The 27,005-nt window shown below is 40.5% G+C and overlaps 1 protein-coding gene and 1 long non-coding RNA gene across 2 annotated transcripts; one reads left to right on the top strand and one right to left on the bottom strand.

Moving 5' to 3' along the window:
• Positions 1–1,125: 1,125 nt before the first annotated feature.
• LOC129335051 (uncharacterized) lies at positions 1,126–2,158 on the bottom strand. The gene is made up of 3 exons (XR_008597565.1): positions 1,919–2,158; positions 1,545–1,596; positions 1,126–1,186 (listed from the first exon to the last, which is right to left on the bottom strand). It is a non-coding gene; the product is annotated as an uncharacterized LOC129335051 (long non-coding RNA).
• Positions 2,159–6,577: 4,419 nt separating this feature from the next.
• Positions 6,578–26,102, top strand: LOC129335162 (RNA exonuclease 1 homolog). Its single transcript, XM_054987609.1, has 14 exons — positions 6,578–6,743; positions 8,372–8,738; positions 9,537–9,729; positions 11,545–11,749; positions 13,769–13,872; positions 14,899–15,013; positions 16,143–16,292; positions 17,692–17,805; positions 18,748–18,821; positions 19,176–19,286; positions 21,109–21,224; positions 22,126–22,264; positions 23,575–23,695; positions 25,989–26,102. The coding sequence occupies exons 1-14, from the start codon at positions 6,578–6,580 to the stop codon at positions 26,075–26,077; spliced, it is 2,064 nt and encodes a 687-aa protein (XP_054843584.1). The 3' UTR covers positions 26,078–26,102.
• Positions 26,103–27,005: the final 903 nt, after the last annotated feature.

Here is a 27,005-nt window from a genome sequence, read left to right as displayed (position 1 = left end):
GTGCAGCAAAACACCCCACCCCACCCCCAAGGCGGCAGCGGCGGTCACCGGCGAGGCCAGCGGCCGGACCCCCTTGGCCGTCCACGGGCCCGGCCTCTCGCACGCAACTGGGCCCGAGGGAGGGGTGCCTCTGGGGCGGGTGGAGCTGCTGCAGCAGGTGGGGCCGGAGGGTCGAGGATGGCGACGAGCCGCCCGAGCAGGGCTTCGGCACGGACTTGAGAGGCACACCCCACCCCTCCCAACAACCATGGCCTGTTGGCGTGGGAGGCTGGCAACTGCTCCACGGGATTGGATGCGAGGCAGGACGCCCTGGGGTGGAAGGTGTTGGAATGACCAATGGGGCTGCTGCAGACGCCCGAGGGGCTGGACCCACTCTGGGAGGCGGCCGCTCATGGGACTGTGTTGCTGGGGCTGCGGCTGCGATGGGGGCGACCCTCCCCAGGCGCGCGAGACCTCCTGCCCGGGATATGGCATCCACCTGCCACCACCCTGGATTCTCCATTGGTGGGGGCTAGGGTTCCAGCGAGCGGACCGTTTGCCCTGCCATCTCCCGCCCCCTTGAAGCTGCAGCTCGCACCACCCTCTCCCTGGCTTATCGTGTGCCAGCTACTCTCCCCACCGGGGATCCCCGCTCACATGCCCCGCCCCAACCCTCTACCTGGCCATAGATACAGGGGGGTTAGCCGTGTTAGCCTGTGGTAGCGAATTCAAAAAGGGTCCCGTAGCACCTTTACAACTATCCAATTTTATTGTGGCACAGGCTTCTGAGAATCAAGTTCTCTTCGGCAGATGGGTGGTACAGACACTGGTCAAATACAGAGGAGGAGGGGGGGAGGAGGGAGGGAGGGGGCGGGGAGGCAAGACGGGGTGTGTCGGATACATTTGTGGCAATGTGCAGGTGGGGAGATGTGACGGGAGTGTTGGGGGAGGGGCGGAGGACGAAGTCAGACTCGCAGACACAGAAAACAGTTGTTGTACATCTCGTTTTATTGCACTGGAAAGAGCGGGCTTGCGTTTAGGCTGGCGAGGGAGCTGGAGCATTCCACACAGCCCTCCTTCCCGCTCGGAGGGGCGGGGCTGGGATGCAGGCCGCGGCGCGACGGTGCTTCCTGGGCTGCAGCCGTCCGTCCGTCAGAGATGTTTGGGGAGGGCGGGGCGCGGGGGAGCAGCCATGCCCTGGATGTGCCTGTGGGGGAAAAAGACACGTGTGGGCTTTGCCTCATTCCACTGGCAAGGCAAGCCCCACACTCCGCCATCCGGGGGGGGTTGCACATGGTCGAGGGCAGCAGCTGATGCATGACGGTCTGGTGAGGATGCACTCGGCCTTGGCAAGCCTTTACCTTTAAGGGAGAGAATGAGCTGGTCACAACAAACACCTGGCCACATGTGGTTTTCGAGGCGCCTGCCTCTGAGGCAGCCAGGGGCGGCCATGGTTGCCCCCCACCCCTGCTGGGCCTCACCCAAAGCGGCAAGTGAGCGGGTGGGTTCAGGTGAATGGGCGGTTTGCGCTAATCTGCGGAATGCCCCCCCCACCTCCTCCTTACCTGTCAGCGCTCCGTCGGTCATCACCAGGTGGGAGCGCCAGAGTCAGGGCACCTGCAAGGAAACGGGAGAGCATGCGGTTAATTTGCAAAGTGTCATTCCCTTCTGCCACGGAAGGGTTAGTTTGTTTGTGCTTAGTTAGAAGCAACTAGCATGCATCAGTTAGCTGTGGAGTCATTCTTTCTATCACGGTAGAAAGAGAGTTAGGCAGACATTTGCACCTCTTCCCCTTTATGCGAAGTTCCCCCAGTTTTTCGCAAAGTCCCCGGAGTGCATTCTGCGCCTGCCAATGTGAATGCCCTCAGCCCGTTTCGGTTTTCAAAGGGGCAATGCCACTCAGCAGACGGGCAGAGCCTCCGGCCGAGTGCTCACTTACCTGGGGGTTTGGGTGGCGCTGGCCGGATGTTTTGTAGGGCGCGGTCGCAGGTGATTGGGTGCAGAGAGGGGGGCTCGTCCACGCCGGGCGCGCATGCTGATTGGTCCCCGGGATAGTTCTCATCCTATGCTCCTTCGGGCCATAGGGGCGGGGCGAGGCGCTCAGAGAGGGGGCTGATTTTTCGCCGTTCCATGGACGCCTATGGGCTACGCCTTCTTTTTCCGTGGCGTAGCTTTTTTGCGCCGCTGTGGGCGTTCCCGCTTCTGGAGGAGCTTAGGGAGCAGACTAACTCTGACCCCGCCTTGCTCCCCGCCCCCCCCTGCGTCGGCGTAGGGCTCTACGCCACTTCTGCGCCGCCGCCCGGGCGCCTGTGGCTTGCACCGGTGCTGGCCCGCCGGCGGGCCAGCGCCACGTCCCAGCGCGGGCGGAAGGCCACTTACGCGGGCGTACGGGCTAGATGCGCCCTCGCAAGCCTTAGTTCGGTTCCTGTTCACTTTCCGTGCCCTTATTAGGATTGGGCTGCCAATTATTATGATATCCGCCACCCTTGTAAAGGAGCAGAAAATGTTCCTGCAAGCTAAGCAAAGGTTATACTGAGGATTAGGCATGTGCGGTTCAGGAATCCAATTCGGAAAAAATACCCGAAACGGTCACAATCCGTAAAGATTCGGGATTTTATTGGTGCTTATCTTTATTAATAGTTATTAACACAGGAGTTTTTATTGTGTTTATAATAATAATAATAGCTCTTATTATACTATTTCTGTTTATTATTTGAATTATTGATGCATTGTCAAATTTGTTTTGAAACAATTTTTTTGGAAAAGTGTTCAAAAATTTGTTTTGAAACTAAATTATTACAAAAATGTATAGAACCACTCATCCATCCTCAACCCAAGTTTATGAATGTTTAAAAATAAATTTTTAGATACAGAAACTATCTACAAAAACCCAGTTTCCTTTACCTTCCTGCTCTCATATAAAGTAACTTGCTTAACTCAAAGAGGCACTGGTGAGATATTGTATATCCAAGTGGGGCACAGAGGTGGCAGCAGAGGATGAAGAAAGCTAAAGGCAGCAGTTGTTCCAGGACATGGTGGGGCTGGACCCAGGATGGCTTCTAGTAGAACTGGGGTGTGCCACCTGAACAGGAAAGCCTAGGGAACCCATTCACCTTGTGGGGCAGGGAATCCCCCGCTCCCACCTCTTGCCCTCTGCCACCACTTACCTGGCCAGGAGTGGGGGAACACAGGGAACGGTCCTCCTGAGGCTGGCAAGACAACATCACTGACATCATCGTGCTGCCCCAGAGCTCCTGCACTTCATAGCGGGCTAATTTGAGCCCCAAATGGGCCAAACCGGGCCTTTTTGGGGCCCAAATTGGGACACTGGGAAGTGCGCATATGTCCCTCCTTGTGCAGTAACGTCACTCCCTGGAAGAGGCATCATTATGCAAAGACCGTGCCAGGAATGTCTAGAATGTAAGCACTGGGGCCCCTCCCCTCCTGTCAGGAGGGTAAGGGGACCCGGCAACTGCAGGAAAGCCTCACACACAAAAATCAGGTGTTGAGCACACCAACGGGAGGAAATGGCTGAGAAAGGCTGAGCGTGCACAAAGAAGGGAGGAAGAGAACCTAGAGGAGAGAGCTGGGGCCTTGGGCAAGGTAAGATAACCAGACCTGGCTGGGATTGAAGGAACTGACCCATGGCAGAAACACTGCTCAGGTTTTCAAGGGGCAGAGCGGGCAGGAGAAGGGAAATGCTCTCACATGGAAACCTGTTCATGGCAAGAAAAGGAGCTTTCATGAGCACACTGAGTTTGAGTGTGTCTCTACTTACCACTGAAGAGTACTGGTGTCCATCTGACCTCTAGTGGGGCCACAACATAATTCAATGTTTAAACTGTTCACATTTTTCTGATTCTCTTCAATCAACATTTTCAGCATCAGTAAGGAGGACTAAAATCCCCTGGTCTGATAATATCCCTTGAGGATATTTCAGAAAATATGAATCTGCTCCCATGTGCAACCCCCCTCCAACAAGATAAATAGCACCCCCACCAAGCCATTTGAAATCACAAAAATGGTATATGTGGAGGGACAATATATGAAGTCCCTTCTCTGCCTCACCATTTAATTATTTTATTTATTTGTGTTATTTACAGCTTGTCTTTCTCTCTGAGACTCCAGCCAAATTACATAGTGTAATTCAATACAATTAACAGGACTTTCAGTAAAAAATACAGTAGGGTACAGGTTGCAGAAATTTGAAAACAAGCAAAAAATCTGATACAGAGCTGAAATAATGTTGAAACAAAACCTTAGCCGTTTGACACAACATAATAAATGACAGTTATAGATGGTGCACAGTAGTATAGTCTACAGTCCCTATCCCATTATCAAAGCATATCTTTGGAAGTTCAAAGAAATGGTTCAGTAACCATCACAGCACAGACCTTTGATCTGTGTAAGAAGGCCCTCCTGAATAAATCAGTTTTGCACAGTTTGCAGCTAGCCAGAAGAGTGGGAGCTTTCCTGACCTAATTCAGGCAGGCCATTTCACCAGGTGGAATGCATGTGTATGGGCAGCTGTTGATTTTGCCCATTAATAGGGTGACATCTTCAGAAAGCCCTGTTCAGAATAGCAAAGCTGCTGTGGTGGAGCATAGGGAGAGAAGCATTCCCCTGATTTAAGGGACCAAGGCCATGAAGGGCTTTGTATGTGATAGGTAATACTTTGAATTGAGCCTGGTAACTGATGCATAGTCAATGGAGTGAATGCAGAACGGGAGTGATATGCATGCTCTTCCTAACTCCTGACTGAGCTGTGGTGTTCTGCACCCAACAGATATTACCTAGCAGAGAGAAGCTGAAGGCCACAGGTAATAAAGATGACCTGTTCTTTGCTAAACATGTGTTCAAGTACTGACCTTACCTTATTTGCAGTTCCTGCTTGTTATTACAGCTCAAGCCACACACTGCCATTATTTGTTGACAAAAAGGTTCCTATTCCATTCTTCCCCTTTCTTAAGCTGACTACCAAGAAGCCCTTGAGCCCTTCTTGCAAAGATCCCCTCCCCCCCGCCCCCACCTGGCAGGTAACTTGCACCAAAATGTCTTTCACATCTGGCACACTGTTTTGGCATTACTGACCTTCAGAGTGTCTTGGTTGAACAGATTAAAATAGATTAGAATAGTACTATTTTTCAGGATATGGACATTTTCAGGCATACCACATCACCTGTGTTTAACAAGAAAAAAATGTGAAAACTGCTTCTAAAATAATTGTATAAATTGGCCCTCATAATTGTAAGCCTCCTGGGCGGGAACTATCAAGGAAGAGCAACTTAGCTGTCTGTCCAACATGGGAATATCACGTACTGAAAAGAGTCAGACCTCAATATATAACGTATCAGTATTTGTACAGGAGACCTCGCCCTGCCAGGAATGCCTGTATCACTGCACAGAAGCAAGTGATAGCAAACCACCTTTGTTTCTTGTTTTGCCTTGAAAATCCCGTGGGGTCACAACTTGCCATAAGTCGTCTGTGACTTGATGGTAAAAAACCAAATGTTTAATGTCACAATCAATTTAGATCCAAATGATTATAATTTTCCAAATGTCTTAAATAAGTATCAACTCATTTTAAAAGCAGAGGGTGACCAGGTTTTGGCTTCCTTTTAACTGTGTGTATTGGCCTTTAACTGTGTGTTTTAATTGCGCATTAGTTTTAACTTGCTGTATGCTTTTGATATTTGTGTTTTTGCTGTTTTGTTAGCTGCCTTTAGTTTGCTTGGATAAGGCACGGCATAAATGATTTAAATAAATGTACGTAAATATACATAAATTCAGTGGAATGTACGATTTAAACCTTACACATTCCCAGTTACTGGTTCCAAGTCTTATTTATAAAGCATCTCTTTCCTACAAACATGTAAACACAAGATGTGCACCCATGTTCACTATAACATGTACACAGCTTCAGGCAAAGGCTGACGATAGTCACCCCAGTATAAAAGACTTGCCACACTGACCAGACCACAGCACACTGACAGGTTTCTTGAGGGGGGGCTCTGCTCTCCCACTAGGGCTGTCAGCCTCCAGGTAGTAGCTGGAGATCTCTTCGAATTACAACTGATCTCCATGCAACAGAGCCAGTTCCCCTGGAGAAAATGGCTGCTCTGAAGGGTAAACTCTATGGCATACCTCACTGAGGCCCCTTTCTTCCTCTTCCCTCCCCAAGTTTCACCCCCAAAATCTCCAAGAATTTCCCAACCTAGACTTGGCAACCCTCTCTCCCACCATTTTCAACCTCCTTCCCTCTCCTAGCGAAAACCCCTCAGCCCACAGCAAGATAAAAGAATGTAAAGGGGCGTGGCTACATAGTTTCTCTTGTGAGGAACACTGAAGCAAAGGGCGGGAAAGAGAAGCTCCTCTCTGGTTGGTTCTGTAAAGCGAAAGCCCTGCCCCCGAGTGGGCGTGGTTGCGAGGCGTCTCCGTTTAAATAAAAGACAGCGCTCCCATTTCAAACTGCTTGTGGGGGGAGGGGGAAGCGGGTCTGAGGGGGCGGTGCAGCCCGCGCCTGGCGCCAACGCTTTCTGCCTCACGGCGCGGTCCTCTTGTTCGTTGCCCCGGCGGCTGAAGGAGGGCGGGAAAGGGGATGTTGCGCCCTGCTGGTTATTTTCGGCGCCTCCTTTGCCCCTTTGACAGCCGCGGGTGCCGGCGTCCTCATTGCCAGTACAGGCACGAGTCCAGGCGCCGTGAAGAGCCGTCCCTTGCCCAGTCGCCGCCGCCGCCGCCGCCCTTGAGCGGCTCCCCTTCGCTGGGTGAGCGGGGGCGATTGCGGTGTTGTTTCTTACGAGCGGGGAACGAGGTCCTTGCGGGTCTGAGGGGAAGCGCCACACGCCCGCATTCACCTTCGTTATTTTACATGTCGGTCGATGGATGCATAAAGCCTTGTGGTTCCCGCTCGCCTCTCCCTTGGAAAGGAACGGCTGCTGCGTTTCTAAGGAGCAACTGGAAGCTGAGTTTGAATGCTGTTCGCGCAACTGTGGGGCTTCCCGCCGAGTCTTGCTTCCTAATTAACAGGCCTTCCAACCCATCTGTATATTAGAGAGTCCAAATTCCAGTAACTGATGCATTAAAACGCAAGCTTAGCACAGAAGTAACCTGGTTTTTTTTGCTTGTTGAAACACTCTTCAATGCAGTCGCCTTTAGATGGTGCCGTTGCATAGGCAGTGTCCGAAGTGCTTTTGGTTTTCAAGGGTTCGGGTGGTTTTTGAACTCGTGCAAACGGTTTCGGAGTGAATGCGTTTGCTTTCTTTTTGGAAAAGCATTCCATGTTCCCAGTTCCAGTCATTTAAGGAACTTGAATAAAACAGAATTAGCCGTCCCAAATCTTAATGGTTTAAAGTGCAAAGCTATACAGAGCCACTCAACTTTGCTAATCTAAATGGGCCCCCTACACCGGCTTAACTGCATAGGGCTACTTATTGCAGTGCAGTCCTAAGGGGGAAGCATCATTGAGTGGGATTCTGAGTAGACCTGTTTAGCCCTGCATAGTTGGTAACTGAGCCTGGGGGAAATGGTGCGTTCCTGTTGCAGTGTCTGACAGTTTCTGACAACCTATTATGTCCCGTGTTGTCTGTGAATCTCAGATTAAAATTTCTTTGACTCCCAGTAGCAAAAACAACAAACATTTTGTGAGTTCTCTCCTTTTTCCAGCCCTTCTCCCAATCTGCTTCCACATGTGGGGAAGCATGGAAAGCCTGTCATGTTTGCCTTTCCTGCTGAAATCTAAAGGGGGAATTACTTTCCAAAGGTACTTTGTAGCTTCCCCTCTCTAATAGTTCTACTTTGGGGGCTGTTCCAATAGTCGTGCTAGTAAATAAGATTATTTTCTTCATGCCTAGGTTAAGAAGCACTTAAGATGTTTCTTTGCAGTTTTTAAAACGCAGACTTTAGTACAGAATGATTTGTGATGGAACTAATGAAAAATAAGTTTAGTGTTTTATCAAGTTACAGTTACAGTAGAGAATTAAGTGGGAAATACCAACAATTTGTATGCTGTAGTTGACCATTTGTTTAGTGCTATAATTGAGCTACGTTAGCAACAAAAGGCATGCGTTTATTGACTACAATGGTGTAACTACTACACTACTTTTAAAAAGTTTTGTAGTTGGTAAGATTTAGAACACTGATATCTCTGAAACTGTTCACTCACAATGGTTCAGTTACAATATTTGAATTATTCTTCATGGAAATAACTTGTGCTGGGAAGCTATATTGACTACAGGTTTGTATCCTATAGTCTGTTTGCTTGATTTAATTCTTATGTGTCTGAGTAATTTGGTATTTAACAGAACTGCAAACTTTGAATACTCGAGTCTTAAACATAGCTGAAACCATTGGGTATATAGATTTCAGAATTATATAACTTTCTTCCAATCAACAGGGCTGGGTAAAAATATCCAAGAACTAGAAAGGATCGACAAAGCAATTCAGTCAGTCAAGACTGAGGTTGAAGAAGAAAAAAAACTCTTGTGCTATAACATTGAACAAGATGGCTTTAAAAATTCTTCGGCTCCTGCAATAAATGACCTTAAAGGAAATATATCATTCTCAGTTAAAGGTCATTCATGTAGTATTCCTACAAAAGACAAGGTTCGTGCCATTTCAACCTCAAAGGAGTCTTGCAAATTAAGTAAATATATTCTTGACCATAGCTGTCCAACTACTGATCTTGAGTATGATCCATTACTTAATTATTCTGCTAGTCTGCTTAAGTCTTCTTTGAAGGAAGAAGATAAAAAAGACAAGCAGCAAGTTAAAATGTTTCCTAGTGGAAATGTGCTTGGATCAACAGTAAAGTCTCCATGTAAAAACAGATACAGATTTCCTAAGAAGAGACCAAGAAGTTCTTCACCAATAAACCTCCAAGAATTCGATGATAATATGCTTGTTATAGATGTTCCGCCAATGTGTGTATCAAAGAAACAAAAACTAAGTAGGTCCTGTAAAAAATGGAACAAAGAAGAAAATTATGTAGGTTTTGAAAATAATGCAGAAACTCTGAAAAGCTCTGAAAAGTCAAAATCTTTATACTGTATAAAGGAAAGGAGACCAGAAGACATCATAGTTGCTTTAGATTATGACAAAAATGATGAAAAAGAAATCAGAATAACATCTGCAACACATGGAAACCCTTTTTTTCCCAATGTAAAAGTGACCACATTGAATGAAGAAACTAATCCAAATGCTCAGAGAAAACATCATCTTATGGGGGAAAGAAACATGTTGTCCCATTCTCCAATGATAAATGAGGTTAACAAAGAAACTCTGAAGCAGGATTCTGTGAAAATTCAAACAAGTGATATGAAAGAACTGAGGAATAACTGGAAATCTTCACTGAACAAAACCCAGACTAAAACATGTTCTAAAGACCGTTCAAAGGATGGAGTTGTACTCTTACAAGAAATTTTCAAAAAATCACCAGAACATTTAGTGAAATTTCAGAGCATGCAGTTGTACGAAAAACATACAGTACTAAATAATGCACAGACTAGTCCTGTGGGTTTGGATGAGAACATTTCTTTTTATGAAGGTTTCTTACTTGAAAGTCCTGATAAAAAGCTTGATGATGAAAGTGTATCTACGTACATCAAAGAAAATGAGGTAATTGTATTAGACTCTTCGGGAGAAGATGATTCTGAAGAAGATACAGAACTTTCTGATGATACAATGGAAGAATGTCGAAAATTTTTTAATGAGTTTGTTGAACGTGAAGCAAAGAAGGAAGAAAGGGCAAAGCAGGTAGCTTTCATCAGTGTTTGTGGAAGATCATTAGAGGAGGGGGTCTTTTTCATGAGCATTTAGTCCTTTTTTTAAAAAAAAACAGATTTTTTTGGTGTGCCATTATTAGTTTTACTTTATGAAATGAAAATCCAAAGCATATCCATTTTGTGAAAATCCAGAGTTTTTGGATGATTGAAGATTTAAGCTATCAGTAAATGGGTGTAGGGAAACTTAACTTTTGTTAAACTAAGGACTTCTGTAATAGTAAACATTTTATTCTGATTCTCCTCTTTGAAAATAGAATTCAAAAGTTCAGTAAAAGTGAAGTAGTACCTTATACAGTGTTTATTTTCATTTTCAAGTTTTGATGTTTAAAAATATCTTGGGATTGTTGGCATTTTTTTTTATAACAGGCACTTGCAGCACAAAAAGAAGCAAACTCTGATTCAAAAACAAGTGTGCTTTCTGGACAAAAGAAAAGAATTGCACACACTGCAAAATTTGATGTGAGTTTTCATCTGAGAGGTTTTGAGAATATTTTCTCGTATTCCATTTTGTGTGTGTAGGTGATTGGATCTGCTAACTCTAATACTTGAACTGATGCTGACACAGTGGTACGAACGTATGTTTAACATTTCTTTTAAAAATGAATGTTTGGCTCTTCACAAATGCTATTTTTGTTTAGATACACTTACTGTATTAAATAATGATCCAAGTAGGTGCAGTTTTACTGTAGTTCTTACTTGGTGTAGCAAAATTCAGTCTAGAGGTACAGCAGTTTAGAAACGGGCAACAAAACCCTTGGCTTTTATTCCTTTTTTATCATACATATCATAGATTCCTTAACAATTTTAAGAATGCCTACTTAGTACTCTACTCAATTGTGTTCAAAGAAGCTTACTTCCCAGAAAGTGTTCTTAGAATTGCACTGACAGTGTAGGATAGTTCCAAGCGTCTTTTCTAACAAAGCCTTTTTGATTAAGAATGCAGTCCTAAGCAGAGTTGCACCCTCCTATACCTGTTGCCTTCAGAGGACTTCAACAGGTTAACTGCTTAAAATTGCACTGTTAGAGTCGGTAAGGGCCTTGAAGGTCATTTAGTTTAATACTCCTCTTAATGCAGGAATATGCAACTACAACACACAGCACTGACAGATGGCTATCCAGTCTCTGCTCTAAAGATCACCAGGAAAGGAGAGTCTATCACCTTCAGAGGTAGTCTGTTCCACTGTTGCAGAGCTCTTACTATTACGAAGTTTCTTCTAATATTTAGCTGAAATCTACTTTGTAGTTCTAGTCTGGAACAAGAGAGAACATGTAAGTTCTGTCTTCTGTGCAATAATGCTTCAGATGTTTGAAGGTAATAATCATAGCTCTCCATACTAAACATGGCTAGTACTTTCAACCTTTCTTCACAGGACTTGGTATTCATCCTGGTGACACCTCTGGCAGATTTTTAAGGCTTGCTTTATCACAGGGAATTTATAATAGTGAAATGTAAAACATGTTTTAGTTTAGAAACTAGTATAAGTTCACATATGCATTTTAATTGCTTGGCCTTTAGTGTACCAAGTGATGAAAACTCAGATTGTGTATACACATTTGTGAACAAGTTCTTAACATTCACATTGTCTGATACAATCAGTTTGACTACAACTGAGCAATATCAAAAACAAACTGAAGTTGGTGTCCAGCTGTTTCATGAACTATTTCTCCTTTAGAAGCTATGGAGATACTTTTCTACAGTTTTGGGATTCCATTTTGAACTTTTATGTAGTAAACACGGCATCATAGTTACTGAATATAGAGATGATTCTCTGTTGATACTTACCAGGTTAATACCTCCAAAGAAATCATTGTACCTTTTAAGGCACCCCTTCCACAACAGCCTTACCATTCCAGAATCCTGCAAGCACAACAACAGGCAGTGAAAATAAAAGCTGCTGTTAAAAGTGGTCAAGCGTTTGTTGCTGCAACTTGTGCCTCAAAGAAAAGGGTGTCAGTACCAGCAACTCCAGTTCAAAACATGGGGCCCGCAGGTATGACATCATAGTTTCCTAACCTAAATAAAGAATGTGTTTGTATTGAGTAGGTTTCTTTTAACCTGATCACTCTTTAGTTGACTAGAAGGCTGTTAAAGTCTGCTCTGTCTCCTTCTCCTCTCATCTTCTCCCCCAAGAAACCTACTATTGAGGGTTCTATTCCTGGGTGTGCAGAGAACTAGACAATGACTGTCCCTAGGCTTTTTATCCAGATCGGGTCTGAAGCCTTCTTACTAAGTAAGATGTAATAAAATTGGCATTTTAAGAAATTGACTTAAGTGATAAATGTAGTGTCAAACTACTATATTTGTCTATTTCAGTTGGTTTAAATGTGTTTGAAATTCAGCCGGTTGCCGCAAACAGTGGTCACTTGAATGTGCTACTTCATGGAGGTGCACTGACAGCAGTGCCATGCAGGCTTTCCAGTAATTCAGTCAGAAGGATTGCTCCTATGCCAATTAAGGTATTACATTTTATCTTTACTATACTTGGTATACTATTCCTTCTATGTAGGAACCACATTGTGTTCAGTAATAAATGGCTTATTTATTTATGTATTAGGTTTGCAGTATTTTACTTTGTGACTTCTGATTTTGCTGGATAGTTTGAACAGTTTCCTTAAGTTAGAGGAGATCCTGCTTCTTGACCTCACTCCTCCCTATTTACTGTGGCTTATGGTAGAAAATGACCATCATTCTGTGCAGAAAAATGACCATGAGTGGAAAAAACTCAGTTTGGAAATGTGGAGTGTGTGTGTGTACACACACGTACATCTTGGTCCAGAGGAATCTTACACAAAAATGTTGGAATACTAGTGAAAACTAGTGTATCTCAATTTATAATATCATACCTTGGGAGCTAGGTAGATAAGTTTAGCAATATCTTGAAAACAATAATAATAAGACAATGTGTAGACATAGGAGTCAGACATAAGAGTCAGAGCAAAGAGTCAGTACTTTGATACTCCTGTCTACAGACTTCGCTAACTTTTGTGAATTGAATATGCCATGTATACCTGCTGGAGACTTTTTAAAATGGATGATTGCCTGATGGGTGTTCCTTATAGGACATGTATTACACTAATTCTGGCTCCCTGTGGAATTCCGGATTCGGTTCAAGGTGCTGGTTTTGACCTATAAAGCCCTAAACAGACTGGGACCAGCATGCCTAAGGGACTGCCTCTCCCAGTATGTGCCCCGGAGAATGCTCTGATCATCTGGAAAACATCTGCTGGTGGTCCCTGGCCCCAGGGAGGCTTGGTTGGCCTCAACCAGGGCCAGGGCCTTTTCCTGGCCCCAACCTGGTGGACCTCTCTGTCTGAGGACACCCGGGCCCGTCAGGATCTTCTATCATTTCAGCGAGCCTGTAAAACAGAGATGTTCCAACAGGCGTATGGTTGAGGCCAGCATGAGATCCTCACTGAGCCTCCCACTAAGTGTGGGGTTATACAGTGTCCACCTGCTGGCTTCCCCACAAATGAGTACAGCACAGGGCTATGTAGTGCCTGTTTGTTAGCTGACCCACATATGGGTTGCAGTACATTATCTGTCTTCTTCCCTCTCCCTGTATGCTGATGGGTAGGAATCTGTAATTGACCCCATCTTGGGACAGTTACTATCTGTTGATTTTATGATGAACTATTGTTTTATGAATTGTTTTAATATTTGTATTATATTTTTATAAGTGCTGTACCTCGCCCTGAGCCCGCTTGCGGGAAGGGCAGGTTAGAAATGTAATTAATAATAATAACAATAATAGGTTTTGGTTAGCTTGTAACTTTAAGATCTTATGTATGTCAGAAAGGAAAACTCAAATTATTGTGGATGTTAAGGCAAATCTTGGTGAATTAATCCTGCATGTTTTGAGGTGGGGTAGAAGAGAATAGAAAATAAGAGTTGTAACTAGAGCATTTTAAAATAATGGTGATTTGTGTCATTTGAACCCTTGTGCATAGCATATTAAATATATGTACACAATTTCAGGTATCAAGTCAGAAAAGGCCTTCTGTTGTTCCAGAACTGAGATCCAAAGTACCACATGACATAAGACAACGATATATCAATTTTTTTGTGGAAGAATTCTTAAAAGTTTGTACAACAGTAACTGAAGCTTTTGATAAGGTCTGCATTTGCTATGAAGAACAGTATAAGTACCTTTTAAAACAAAATTACATTAATCACAAGAGCCTTAATAGATATGAAAAATAGTCGTATGTCATGTTGCAAAGATGTTTAGTCATTATGTGAATAAGCCATTCAACAGTGTTGCCCTGGAAATCAAGCTTACTGTTTAGCCATAACAATTTATTTGCTTTCTAGTGTTGTGCTTCTTAACGACAGGTTTTGGTTCCTGTATCTTAATTTTTATGGGCAAAAAAATGATTGGAATATTTGCTTAGAATTTGTCCTGAGAAGAAATGTTAAAAACCTTTTTTTAATTAGTGTTTGAGACAAGCATATTGATAAAGCATCTAGAGAACAAATATTTTGAGGGCCAAACCAAACAAGATGTGAGAGTTTGTAATTAATGCTCCATACTTATTGAAAAGTGTAGTGATCGAGCGTGCCTGAGACATGGTTTTGATCTGGGCCACAGCTTGTAAGGAGAGGAGTTCTCCCCATACCACTTTCCCGACCTGGGCAGCTAGTGTTTGTTCTGCTGATGCAAATGTATGAGTGCCCACATCTATAAGTTCCTAGCTGGACTGTTCAGATCAGGAAACAGCACAAGGGAAAAGGTTTAAATATCTCTCGTGCCGCGCTGTCCCAGTCAAAACTGGGCCTCCATGTGCTGGATTTTTTTAAACAGCTGGGAGCTGATACTGGAAGTCTGAGTACCTTCTCTAGTTTTGCTCCTAAATATTGCCCGTTAAATTGTTGTTGCAATACTGAGTAAAAACTTGAAATGAATTGTTAAACAAAATCATAACAAACTAGCTTGGATTTTTAACTAATGGGTATCATATTCTTAGAAGATCAGGAGTTTTTTTCAAATGGTTTGCTGTTCTGTATTATTCTAGCTGCTACATATATTTTATCAGTGGCAGGTGGCTGCCGGATTTCCATTCACAAATAGGGGACGCCCAGGACATTTTTTTGTTCTGCAAATCTGCATCATGTATTATATTCACTTTATTTTTAATGTAGGCATTAGCAGAAGAAAAGGCAATATATGACCGTTGTGGTAGTAAAAATATGTACTTGAACATAGCTGTGAACACACTTAAAAAACTGAGGGATCATGGCGGTGCGTCATCAGATGGTAAGTCATGTATGGGAAGGGGGAAATTGGAGTGATTACTGATTTCATTATTGACAAGTATACCCATTTAAATTCTTTGTAATAAATATTTATAAATGATATATAACATTTGTAAACATTGATTTGCTTAGTAATTTAAGGTGCTTGTGGCTTTGGAAAATAACTAATTTTTATTTTACATAGGCCAGACTTTTGGTAATAGAAGCTCTACTTCAACTGGCTTTAGGAAACAAGAAGAAAAAAATGGTAAAACAATACTGTCTCTTGAAAACCTCTGTGATCACATTGTAAGCTTTTCATGAAAATGGCAGTTATATAAATACTTCTCTCTAGCTCTCTGATTGCCTCATTTTATCACGTGCTTACAAACCTTTCTAGACAGGTTTGCCCCAATACTGATACCTGTAGGTGCTTAAATGGATGCTATACATATTTTGCATGGGTTTCCCTGCTGATGTTAGAGGGATTGAACTACATGCACAAATAAATATGTGTAGAGGTAGTACATCCCTGGCATGCTCCTAAGAAGAGTTAAGGAAATGGGGACTGTCTACCATTGTGGAGCTGATGTAGTTTTTAAAAAAATAATGCAAAATGTACACTTTCATAAGAAGTGTATACAGTCTGATTTTTTTTCTTAAACAGATGCATCAACAGTGCACGGAGCTAAACTCCTCTAAATGTACTTCAAAGACAAAATAGGTGATATAAAAGTGTAGTGTTTATACGCTGTCTAGAAACATTCTAAAATAAACAAATCTGTCATTTGAAGAGTCCTTGCTAAATTATTCTAATAGGTGCAAGGCACAAATAGGTAAGAAAATTGTTGGATTTGTAGTTAAATTCTAAGAAGAGTTACTCCAGTCTAAGACCATTGAAATCAATGAGACTGGAGTAAATCTGTTTAAGATCTCACTGTAAATCTGATCAGTTGTTCCTAAAGTTTTCCATAACTGCTCAGCCTTCAGAAGAGCTGTGAAAAACTTAAAAGCATGTAAAAATTCATCAGAAAAATAAGCAGCTAGTGGTTGCCCATCAACTGAAATCTGAAAATCTTGTCTGAGTTGTGAAAATGGATGAATGATGGCTCTTTAGAGTTTTGTTAACTGTTTTGTTTGGGTGTTTTAAGATTTTACAGGAATTTCACTCTATAGACTTCTAAAAGATTATGTTCTCACTGAGGAACAGCTAAAGGAAAATAGCTATCCAGCACCAAATCCTGAGAAACCTGGTAGAGCTGTGTTAGGCTGTGGCATTGTTAAACCCGCTGTATATGACCGTGAGTAAATGACAGCAAAATGAGAAAGCTAAAGGAATCGGAGGGTTTTTGTTTTAAGGAAAATAAAACAAGTTTTGATACAAGATTATATCCACCATATCCTGTTGCTCTTTGGATAGTATATTGTGAATTTACTTTTTTAAAATTGGAGAACAAAAAGCTAAATATATTTCTGGTTGAAACTGGATATTTTCCTTGGTATTCTTATTCATTTATTTTTTATTTCTGCTCCATTTTTCTCACTGATACTCATGACTGATTTCACAATATAAAATAATACAGAAATAGTAATGTGAATCGGCTACCTAGGGATGTGGTGGGTTTCACTCATTCGTACTCTTCAAGGAATGCCAATGAATATTTGTCAGGGATACCTTAGGCAGTTCCTGCATTGGGCAGAGGGTCGGACTAGATGGTCTGTAAGACTGTGAGGCATACAGTAAACAATGCAGTAGGACAAGTACAAAAATTAGATAGACAAAAGAATCTGGCATGTCACACTTAAATAGCTTAATGGGTATGATTCAGCTATCTTTAACCACTTATTCCATATAGAATATATGAACTAATTGTCAGTGGTCTGTAAGAACTAAGAAAATTTGTATAAAAATTTGCTGCCTTGTAGGGACTTCATCATAGCTGAGAAATTTATTATTGTTATTATTAATAGAAAAATAATATTTACGAGGTTTTTACCCTGCTTTCTGTCATCATGGGGCCACCTGGGTGGCTAACAAATTAAAACCTTCTTTTAAAAAACCTTAAAACCAGTACACATGTTATTAAAACCGCTTTTTGTTGTTAAGTGGTTTGCAATTGACCTGGATAGGTCAGGCAAGCCCGATCTCATCAGATCGTGGAAGCTAAGCAGGGTTGGCCTTGGTTAGTAATTGGATGGGAAATATTCAACAAAGACCAGAGTTAGAGGCAATAGCAAACCACCTCTGTTAATTTCTTGCTTTGAAAACCCTAGCAGGGGTCGTAAGTCAGCTGTGATTGAAGGCACTTTAAATAGTTTTAGGATGTGTGTTGGAATAGGCAATATCTGGTGTACAAGAAAGCTAATCAGATGGGAATGTGGGGTTCTCTATTCTGTTTCCTCTGCTAGATGCCATTTCCTCATGTGACTCCAAGAATGCTACTCTCAGTCTATATGCTGCGTCTCAAAAATGCCAAAAACACACTCCTAGCTGGCCATGTAGCCACTTCTTTATCTCTTGCCTATTAAGTTGTCCTGAAGGGCGGTATATAAATCTAATGTTATTATTTTCTATACAGTATTTTAGATTAGTTCCTTAATTAAAGTTTGTTTGATCAATATATGTGACACTTGCTTTGCCAAATAAAATTGAGCAGAATTGCAGTTTGACTTGACTCTGAATTACGCTGTTGTTTTCAGCTTCCAGAAGAGTTTGTTGTAGATGTGGAAAAACATATAGCATAAGTTCATCAGGAAAGCATGTTCGGAAAGAGGAATGCAACTACCATTCTGGTAGAATATTGAGACATAAAGGTAAGAATAAATTTCCTCCTTTCCAGTACAGATTGGAATTGCTAGTGAGTTAAAGGCAACTACAGCAATATACATTGAAACAGTGATAAGAAGTTAATTTTTGAATTAACATTAACACTCATAACTTTTCTACTTATATTTCTCGTTAAACCATGAGTCACCAAATCTTGGATATAGAAACAAGAATATGGCATTCCACAGTACTTTTACTCTCACCCATCCCACCTCTGACTTTATATATTTTGTGAGGGCCAAGCTATCTGTGATGTTCATGTTCTCCAGTTAAAACTCCAGGTGTATAAAAGAGCAGCTGTAGGAGAGAAAGAGTATAGTTTGAATCTGGACTACCATGTGGGGGAATTAACTCTTCCCTCAGCCATTCTTCCAGTTAAAAGTGGCTCTCCCTTGGGCCACTTTAAATTTTAAAATGGAAATAGTTGAGACACAGTATGACAATCTGACTGTTTTTTGTAATTTTGCTGAATAAGCTGGTAGAGGTGATGTGGAAATTTAGGAATGTGTCTTTAATCCAGCCCCAATCTCTATAGAATCCCCACAACTGTTTTTAAGGGCCAGATTATATATTGGGAATTCAAATCAGGGAAACATCATCATAGGAAGTTTGATCCTGAGTCTGTGGGGATTTCTCTCTTCGTTAAAAACGCTGGACAGGTAACGGGCGTTATACTCTTAGAATGGCAGCTATGTTTAGAGACCTGATAGAAAATGTACAAGAATTAGAATTAAAAGTAAAATTTCTCTGGATTATTAAGGACAAAACTGAATATACCTAATCCTTGATGTGATCTTGAAATTTACCTTGCTTTGTTAACTAATATACCTCACTAAAACTATGAAGATAACAGGTAGGTTCATTTTTAGTATTATAGATACAGGTATTAAGAACAAGAAATCAGATGCCCTTAATGTTTTGTTTAACAGTTCCTGGTGGTTTGGAAACATGTTATAGCTGTTGTGAAGGAGCAGTTGGGTCTCCAGGATGCCAGGTTGCAAAGGTACAGTGGGTTTTTTCACACTTTGCAAAACAATTCTTTTTCATTCTTTTTTTGTCCTTATATTACCCTAACTGTGTACTTCTAGGAAGGAAATGTTTGGAATATCAGTGTGCCTAGACATTCCCTATTTTCCCTTTTTTCACCACAGTGGTGAAGAGCGAACAATTTACAGCTGATCCCTATCCTAACTTACAAGGACTACAGCGATAATGTCTGTGACCTGATTTAAACACTTCACTTCGAAGAGCTGTTTAAATATTAATTATCACATATTCTTTCCCAGAGAGGGAAAGCTTAGATTTTAATAACGTTTATTGGCATATATTGTTTGACTCTTTCTTTCATACTTTGTAGCTACATGTTCATGATGGAAGAAAGGAAAACATAGATGGATTTGTGAAGACTTTCATCAAGCCACCTCCGCTTGATGGAAATCATGGTGTATTTGCACTTGACTGTGAAATGGTATGCTGCAATAAGATCATTTGCAGATAAAAAACATTTTTGTTCTCTTTGTTACTTCTTTGCAAGTACAATCTAATGATTATTAAGGTCATGTGTAAACCATCACTTGAGAAATAGAGATCAGAGAGCTCTTATACATGCAGTGTTTCAGAAGAGAAAAACACTTTCTATAACATTTGTTTGAATTTTACTTTGCCCTGGGTTTGTGATGCATCGAATGCATTGGTTTAGTAAATCAGGTTAAGCAGCGGCATGCAAATTTGTGACATATTCCACCAATTTAGGAGAATGCCAGTACAGTTTAATTAATGGGACTTACCCTCTCTGCAGACTAGGGTTTGCACTTCAAAACATTTCATGTTAATTTTGGACCTGCATTTCAAGGGTGGCATGTTTTCTAGACTCTCATTACTACTTCAGGATTTGGGGCGGGGGGTTCCTAAAAATTTGGTCTGTTCCACCACCACCACTCCCTATCCAGGCTAAAGGAGCAGGGAGGGAAAGAGAGGAATCTGGCCTTGTTAAATAGCTGTTAGTTGGTATCTCCCATTCCTTTACATTTTAAAAGGTCTACCTGAAATTGGAAATAATGGGGCCTTTATTTCCTGGACAATAGAGAGGCTATGTCTACCATTTGAAAATAATGGGGCTATTATTTCCAATGGCAGGTAGACCTGGCTTTGTCCACCTCTGTCAGAAGTTAGCATCAGCTGTTAGCTGGGCTTCTAGTGCTTTTAAAATTTAAAGGTATGGGAAACATATACTAACAGCTGTTTAGCAGGTTACCTTCCTCTCTTTTCCTCCTGACTCTTGCATCTCCCTAAAATTTTTGCTACTGCCAAAACTTCAAGAGTCTTCTGGGTCATTTCAGGTATCCCTGAGCTGATCTGAAACAGCTAATTTTAGATTTAATTTCAGCTCGGATCAATAATAGGACATTTTGGAGGGCATTCATTCATAGAGCTTCCATAAGTCAGAAGCAGCTTGACAGCATATAACATGCACATATCCAAGCACAACCCCACTGCAAACTTTGCTTCTATGTTTATTCATTATAAAGCAATTTAATATTTGAGTAACAAGTCCAGAAGGAACGAGTTACAGACATTGTTGTTTTTTGTTCCTAAAGAGAGAATCAGAGTTGCATTTTAATATTAAGCTCTGCCTTGGAAATAGAGCTCTTTTCATTATAGACATAAAGAAAGATTTTATTATTAGTGGTAAATTAATACACTTGTATTTGTGCATAGAGAAGTGTAGATCCTGAATATTTTCTAAAGAGTAAAGAAGGGTTCTGCACAAAGCTCTTGGTATTGAACAATTGTTCATTTTAGGTTAGACAGCAAATGAGATTTAAAAGTAAGAAACTGAATATAAAGCTAGGTAAGCACGGCCTCTAGGAAGACCAATATGGAATTATAATTTTTATTTATTTAAGTCATTTGTATTACAGAGAAATGTTGGAAATACCTGTACTTGTACTGATTTTGCTGTGCAAAATAGAGCATTTTATTATAGAAGCAGCTTATTAATCAAATATCCTGCCTGGAAATACTAATTTAATACTACTAAATCCAAGAAAAGAAAAAGGTGTACCTCTTTGTTTCCAGAATAAACTGTATTATGTACTCACAGATTTTAAAAGTCTCCAACATTTCGTTCCTGGATTCATTAAACATTTATAAAAACAAAATAGCAAAAGTTGTGCATCTCTTACCATTTCAAAATTATCATATCTTTCCAGAGCAATGTCAGAGCTTGATTCCTTCTTCTCTGAATTAATAATGACAAAATGTTCTATTAAACACATTTCCTTTTCTAGTGTTACACAACACGTGGTCTGGAACTCTCCAGGGTGACAGTAGTTGATCCTTCTCTTCAAGTTGTCTATGACACATTTGTGAAGCCAGATAATGAAATCATAGATTATAACTGTAGGTACGTAAATACTAGTTTAAACACCAAACCTTCAAGAGTCTAATGGTAGCGTAGTTGTAGGACGTACAGTGTCTCTATCAAGCTGACACACAATTGCTTTGGCGTTTCTCTGTGAATAGCGTGTCTTAGTTACCATTAAAAGACTTCTGTATAGTGGAGTCTCGTGTATGCTTTCACATTAGAGAAAAAGTTGGGCAAATTAAAAAAACTGATTATAGTATCAGTTGGCTACATTCTTACATGAAACAAGTTATGGGTTTCATTTCAGACAAAAAGACATCTCTTAGTAGTGACAGTTCAAATAAGGGTAAGTCTACTATGGGCCCAGAATCCATCTGAAACACTAGGAGTAGTTCTGCGTGTCAGCGTCTTACATTTTGTTAATACAGAACATCAGGGCAAAAAGGGAAGTGTTGGAACTGGTGAAGAAAGTACCTGTAAAAGAGCTGGGGCAGGGGATGGGCTTTTAAGCATGTTAAAACATGGCTACTGCAAGTGTAGACTGCATGGCTGGTTATTCTTTAATCTTTCATATATATGATGTATACAGTTTAGGCCAGCTGAAAGACCAATATGCCACCTAGTCACTGGTGTTTGTGGACTGCAAGGTTCGATGTATTCATGAGTATGAAAATGTTTTGAAAGAGGATCCCATCTATTTCAGAGCTAGAGTGTTTCAAAACTAATATTGAACGATGCCTTTTTTAATTAATTGATTAAACGGAATATTTTTAAGGAAAATATGGCAATATTAAAGCTAATTATAGGACAAAATCATTTTATAATATTTAATGTAAGTTCAAATTCACCTGAAGTGGAATAAATGACTTCAGTCTAAAGCTCTACTTTTGTTATGCATTAATAATGCTTACTTACCTTGTATTTCTTTAATCTCTTGTAGATTTTCTGGAGTAACAGCAGAGGACATGGAGAATACTGCAACGTCAGTTAGGGATGTGCAGGCAATATTGCTGAACTTATTCAGTGCAGATACTATTTTAATTGGCCATGGGTTAGAGAGTGATTTATTTGCTCTTAAGGTAGAATTATTAAATATTTTAAGTACAGTAGTTTGAAATATTGTCAAGGTTTTTTTTAATGAAAAATAAAAGTGCCTCAAATTAAAATTGTAAATAGTGCAATCCTTAAAAATGTCCTTTCTAAGTTCATTGATGTCACTATGCTCGGAAGAATGTCACTGTTTACGGTGGCACTTGGAGTTATATTATACCATACATTTGAAATGCAATAAGTTATACTTTATATGTTTCATATTGACAAGTCTGACAACAGACTGATTATAGCCGTGGACAAAATATGTCTGAGAATTTTCAAGATCTAACAAGTGTGATGCTTTTGTAGTCCTGATTTTGTCTCTTTGGCATAGAATCAGGTATGGGGGGAAAGATGCATAATGTGCCGGTGGGGTTCTTGCACCACCGTTTCTCCTACTTTTTTGTGGACTGTGCATCCTATACGATTTTTCATTGTCATGAAATGGTAATGATAAATCCAGGAAAGAGAACTCCTGCAGAGGCATCCTAAATAAGACCCCTGCAAGGGAGCAGGGAAATATTAAAAGATTATAGTTGAGACCCTGGCTGCTTCCATGCAGAGAAGATTCTTGTGTTGCTCTCCTTGCTGCTGCAAATTCTGAGGCATTTGCAGTGAGAACAGAGCATTCAGATAGCAGTTCACAACATTTTAGTTACATCAATCTCTCATGACCCGTTTTCTCCCCACTCTACCTGAGGGCTTTTTAATAAATCTGGAATATGATGTTCTAACAATATGCTACCATGATATATATCTTGCACTTTCCCCTTATAATTCCAGCAGCACAAAGGGTTTAGGGACTTTGTTTTTAATGAAATCTGGGAACTACTAGATTTTGGCAATAGATTGTTAATGTTAGCACTGTTGTGATCTAGAAATTCCTGGGGGTTTTTAGGCCCCCCAAAGACTTCTGGTATATGTGTAGGAGGCTTCAAGGGTGAAGGCAAGATAAATGGTGCTGATTTGGGAGGGGCTTGCAAAATGTACATCTGCCCATCGATACAGCATCCAACAACACTTGGGCTGCAATTTTTCAAAAAGATCATGGCAAAGTTGGGGAAAACACAGAAGCAGGCAAATAGAAGATGATGTCATGTGGATACTGCTGAATACGGCACTGCTGTAAGGAAACCAAAGCAGAGCAAAACTGTGCAAATGGCCCAGATCAAACAGCTATATGAGGTAAAAGCTATATAAAGGTTTTTTTAGCACAGGAATATTTTTAGGAGATAATTTAAGAACAAAATCCAATTTGAAGTGCTGCTGACTCACCCAGCTTTTTTTTTTTTTGCAGCTATTTCATAATATTGTTGTGGATACATCAGTAGTTTTTCCTCATCACCTAGGTTTGCCTCATAAACGAGCACTTAGAAATCTAATCGCTGATTATCTCAGAAGAATTATTCAGGATAATGGTAAGACCATTTGCAAAAACGACCAATATTTTTGCACTATTAATAGTGAAGAACCAATAAGTGGACAGTATGAAGATGGCAAAACTTAAACTTAACAAGTAATTCTTGGACCGTGTTTGAACTAGATTTTCTAAACTTACATTTGAGATGGCATCAGATTTGAAATCTGGGTTACATCCCACAGTGTGCTGGCACAAGATTTCTGACCATCAGCACATTCTGCTGGCAGTTTGTTGGGTAAGGTAAGAGAAAAGTGAACGGGAAGAAGAGAGGAGAAGAAAAGACAATAGGCCATTGTATAGTGTCAGTGATCCATTTACACATGCAAGATCATTTAATGTTTTAGTAATCAAGCGGTTATTTGTTGGCTTATTTCATATTTAATTAGAATGCTACCTGCCTCTCAAAGAATCTTAGAAGTGGCATAAAAGCTAATGCACTCCTCATCTGTCTTCTCAAGGTGATTGACAATTCAGCAGGATTCTTTCAGGCAGGGAAGGAGGAAGGAGTATCTGATCTGGCTGGTGGTTAGGGACAGTCTGATCTCCTTGCTGTGGCATTCTTTGTGGGAAGAAAGTGCAGTCTCCCGGTCACTTTTGCCTTTCTGATTGGCACAAACAGTACTGCACTTCCTTGTATGTCTGCAGTTTTCTGGGATGGGTGAATATGTATGAACAAGACCTAAAGAACTACAATTAACAGGTCTGTGTTGGAAAGGTTCTCAGGCTATCACGTTTTTTAATTGAGAAAGCAGTGTTCTGAGATTTCCCAAGTGCTATTGATACTATCCAGTCTTCCTTTGGTTAGACAATATTAGTACATCTGCCTCTGAGTGAATGAAAAAAAGAACAGAGAATATTTAATAGAGCAAATACAAGGAAGGGGGGGAAACACTTTGTGCTTTTTCTACTGTCTTTCCTGTTGTCTTTTCCTCTCTCTTCCCTTTTCACTTCTCTCTTACCTTGCCCATGATTCACCTTCCTCTTGTCTTTTCCTCTTTCATCTCTAGACTGGATTGATCAAAGTTGCCAAGCCACTGAAAATGGCTTTTGGGGTGGTCTGAGTAACCTATGATTTCATGTCTCCTGCCCAGAAACAATAGTCCCTAATCTTTGGTTGCAGAAAATACTAAGCTTACCTTTGGTTCTCAAGCAATGGAGAGGAGAGCTTGCTTGCCTTGGCAGCTGCAGAGAACTTCTTAGCAGCAGAACTCTGAGCAGGTTGCTGCCATTTCTCTGGGAACAGCAATATCTTGCTCAGTTCCCTTATACCATGTAGCTTCCTGGAGGCATCATTTTCAAAGCAAGGGTGGTGGGATTCTGAAGCTTGTGAGCAGTAGGGGTTTGTTTGATAGGTGATAGTTGCTTAGTTGCTCTGTCTGTCATGTGGAAGCATGTGTTGTATAAGTACAAAAGTACAAACACTGACTTTTTAAATTTTTGTTTTATGGTGTTATTTTTAAGAAACAGGGATTGTACGCTGCTCTCAGAATCTTCTCATTGTCAGTGCACTAGATTGTATAGTACTGTTTGCTACAGCACATGTACGTTTAATTAGGGAAGATTTACCTCATGCATACTTTTATCATTTATTCTGCTTATATGGCCATAGGCCTTAAGCATAAATTAATACAGTTAAAATCAAGTACAAATATGTAATTACTAAATAACAAAAAGTTTACAAGATATATAAAATTGACTATATATGGTAAATAGGATATTTTATAAAATAGATAAAAATGGACCGTATAATTATATAATTTAGATAGAAAAATAAAACTTGTCTATACCTAAGTGCAGATGGCAGTACAGTTTTGTCTAAAACTCATTTGAAATTGATCATGCATACTGAGGAGAGTTCAAACGGTGTTGAACCTATAACCTCTCTCTCCACAAAAAATGTATTAATGAGCAATCCTTTCCTTTTTTTCCTTAACAAATGAAACTGGGGAAACTCTGCAGCATACTGAGCAAAACTTTGTAGGGATGCCAGAACCAAGTTAAAATTGGTTCAGAAGCGGGAGCCATGGACTACCTGTTTGGCCACCTTTGAACAAATTAAGTATATAGCCCATTCCAAGATGGATTTATATTATATTATGACTTTAGAAATTGGTCTCAAGTATGGGAAATAAATAAAACAGACAATCCTCAGGTTACTACACATTTAGCCAAAACGAAAATAAATAATGCAAATATTACTGCAATTTGTTTGTTACTACAATTACTAAATATTTAATCAGTGTAAACTTGGACCAGTTCTTTTAAATAATGTGCATGAATGTTCTTCCTAGTGGGTGGTCATGATTCTAGTGAAGATGCAACTGCTTGTATGGAATTAATGCTTTGGAAAGTGAGAGAGGACAGTAAAAGTAGAAGATAATGATTTATCCCAACAGCAGCTAGAATATAGCCTGCCTTCTTCATCATCGGCAAAAGATGACTACTACCATTAAAACATCATAAAGCAATTTTATATTTCTGTATTATATTAATTCAAAAAGTACGCTACTAAGTATATATTCCTTTAGGCTGTGCAGAAAGATTCAGTTAAACAGTATCCAAATTATGATATTTTTGTTAAAATTGATTATGGGGACTTTGTATTTCTTGCTTTTCAGCTGTCACTGTCAAAGTAAAAGCTCATATAGCCATTTCCAGCTTTCACAGGGACAAAACAATTATGTTGTTCTTGCATTTATTTACTGGATTTTTGTGGAAGGTGTATGTGTGCAGATAATTTATAAAGTTTAAAAAACGCATATTCTGTATAATTTTGATCTATTGAACTGTATTTAGTGGTTAAAATAACAATGAAAAAGTTGTATATTCCATGATTAAAAAGTAGATGTCTCTGTTAGTAGATGTATATATTAATTTATTTCTCTTCCTCTTCCTGTCAAACACATGACTCTGTTTATCTCTGGTTCTACGGAATATTCTGCAGTCTTAGTTAAGCATGGGCATCTCATCACAAACCTTTCAGCCTGCTCAGAATATTATATGAGGACAGATATCATACATGGGATTGAAACTTTGATTGCTGTCCTCAATACTGCTAAGTTATCATTTTTATCAGGTTTTTGTTGTTACTGACCAAAATATAACTATTCAATGTTTCTGAGACAATGAGAAAGTGAAGAATAAAACATGTGGTATTACCCTTGAAAAGGAATGTGCCTTTTATAAAATCATGGGTATCCTTTCCCAAGGTAATATATTGTCTCTTCTAAAGAGAGAAGGAGCAAAAGCTTAATAATGTTTCATACCTTGTTCATTTTCTCATACATTATAACTGCATCTGGTAAAGT

Source organism: Eublepharis macularius, chromosome 8 (genome assembly GCF_028583425.1).
Source record: "Eublepharis macularius isolate TG4126 chromosome 8, MPM_Emac_v1.0, whole genome shotgun sequence".
NCBI classification, from domain to species: Eukaryota; Metazoa; Chordata; class Lepidosauria; order Squamata; family Eublepharidae; genus Eublepharis; species Eublepharis macularius.
Note: the sequence above shows the minus strand (reverse complement) of the source record. Positions and strands in the feature narration are given on the sequence as shown.

Excerpts from the sequence above, each read along its gene's own strand:
- LOC129335162 (XM_054987609.1), top strand. The coding sequence starts at position 6,578 with ATGTTGCGCCCTGCTGGTTATTTTCGGCGCCTCCTTTGCCCCTTTGAC. Across the intron at positions 16,293-17,691 it reads TAAACCCGCTGTATATGACC|CTTCCAGAAGAGTTTGTTGT; the intron begins GTGAGTAAATGA and ends TGTTGTTTTCAG. Across the intron at positions 21,225-22,125 it reads ATCATAGATTATAACTGTAG|ATTTTCTGGAGTAACAGCAG; the intron begins GTACGTAAATAC and ends AATCTCTTGTAG.